This window comes from Fulmarus glacialis, unplaced genomic scaffold (genome assembly GCF_000690835.1).
Source record: "Fulmarus glacialis isolate BGI_N327 unplaced genomic scaffold, ASM69083v1 scaffold36665, whole genome shotgun sequence".
NCBI classification, from domain to species: Eukaryota; Metazoa; Chordata; class Aves; order Procellariiformes; family Procellariidae; genus Fulmarus; species Fulmarus glacialis.
The window spans coordinates 787-2,622 of NW_009214268.1; the positions used below are offsets into that span (position 1 = coordinate 787).

Below are 1,836 nucleotides of genomic sequence, written 5' to 3' on the forward strand. Positions count from 1 at the left end.
TCCCCCCCCTCAGCCGTAGGGCTTCAACGGGCTGTGGAGGAGACGGGGCCGTCACGCCCGGGGGGAAGAACCGGCGTGCCGAGCTCTCACCGCCCCGATCCGAGCTCCACCACCCCGGCTAGACCCGTCCGGATGTCTTGAAGCAACGCAAAAGGGAAGGACGGGGGCAGAAAGATAAATCTCCTGCCGGACTACCCCACCACGCTGATGGATTTCACAAGGATTTGATCTTTTGCAGCAAAAGCCACATTTTTTAGGTGCTGTCAGTGTCTTTTCATGGCTGGCACCGTCCAAATGAGCTGCTGAGAGTCTCCAACCCTGCAGCGCCGACTGCTCCAGACCGATGTGAGAGCTAGAGCGGCGTTGGCTGCTGTACCGACCTCCTGCTCAAACCCTTCCGCGCTCAGCTAGCCACCGGCATCGTCACAAGCCTTTCTCCACCCAGCTCAGCCCGGTGGCACCCCTCAGTCCCCAGCGTTGCCATACCTGTGCGTCTTCTCGTGGGCTTTGCACGCAGCCGGGTCGGAGAAGGCTTTGTTACACTCCCTGCAGGAGAAGGGTTTCTCGCCGGTGTGGATACGGATGTGCCGCTTGAAATTACCGGTGTGGGTGAACTCCTTCCCGCAGTCCTAGGGATGGAGAGAGACAGGCGCAGGCGCAGCTGGTGACGCCCAGTGTCCCCGAGGGACCAGAGACCCCGCTCGGGGCCGCGGCCGGCCTCACCTCGCACTTGTGCGTGACGGAGCCGTAGGCTTTCGACTCGGTCCTGTCGCTGTAAGTACTCGAACGCAGCAGACGGGTTTCACCCGAGTTCTCCTGCCCGGAGTCGGTGCTTCCCGATTCGTTATCTTCAGCGTTTTCTCCGTTTTCTAACCGGGGCTGCTCTTCCTCGGGGATTTTAGCCTCCTCTTCATCCTCTGCTGTCATCTCCCCCTCTTCCTCCTTCCCTTCCAGCTCCATCTCTGCAGGCATTTAGAAAACGGGGACGCTAGGGATCGGGAGCAGCATCAGAGACACAAAACCCACCTGTATTTCCTAACTCTAAGCTCGGGTTTAAGGTGATAGGGATTAGACCTGCCCTACTGTACTGAGGGAAATCCTGGTACTCCATCGTACCACACAGCTGCCGAGACCTCTGCCTGGAGTCAGTTTGGATTTGCAGGTTATTAGGCCTAAAATCTAAAAGCCTGCACGGACAGAGCAGCATTTCCCAACCTCTCCTTGCTCTGCCCCATGGACAACCGCTCCTGTGGGCTTTGCGACTCGCAGGAGACGGTGTTTGCACAACAAAACTCACACTAACAAAATTAATTGCATGGAAAACAAGGGTTCAATCTTTGCCCAGCTTTGCTTCAGCCCTGCTGAAGGGAATGGGCAGACAGCAAAGTCCCCGCCACCCTCGCTCACAAACACACCTCCCGTTTCGGTGCCCAGAGAGATGTTGCCCTTCGCCACGGGGCTGCTGCTGCTGACCACGCTCTCTGCCGGCTGCGGGTGGCTAGGAAATTCGGCGTTGGGGCCCTCTTGGATGGCAACATCTGCCCCTACAAGCAACAGAGAGTCTCGGGTGCTCTCGAGAAGACATCAGGCTCCACGCAGCAGAGCCTGGCAGCAGGACAGGGTGCGTTGGGGGGAGTGACAGGGGGATTTCGGGTGTCATCCCTTGGTGGCTCACCTTCTTGGCCACCCAGCTGCTCCGTCTGTGCCTCGGGCTGTGCTGTTGTGGCCACAGGCGTCTCTTCCTTCCCCTCGGGGTCAGGAGGAGCTGGTTTTATTCTGTCAAGATCATCCAGTGCTTCTGCAGTCGACCTCTTGTCCTTGATAGTCGCCTTGTCG

General features: G+C 58.5%; 1 protein-coding gene across 1 annotated transcript in view; it reads right to left on the minus strand.

Moving 5' to 3' along the window:
- The window catches only part of LOC104077312 (zinc finger and BTB domain-containing protein 17-like), a gene marked incomplete at its 3' end in the record, with an annotated part of 3,173 nt that overhangs the window by 475 nt on the left and 862 nt on the right, over positions 1-1,836 (minus strand). Inside the window, exons 3-6 of the mRNA XM_009578499.1 lie at positions 1,416-1,544; positions 724-962; positions 487-629; positions 15-31 (exon numbers count right to left, since the gene is read on the minus strand). Of these exons, the coding sequence (XP_009576794.1) occupies positions 15-31; positions 487-629; positions 724-962; positions 1,416-1,544 (528 nt within the window). The remainder of the gene's footprint in view (positions 1-14; positions 32-486; positions 630-723; positions 963-1,415; positions 1,545-1,836) is intronic.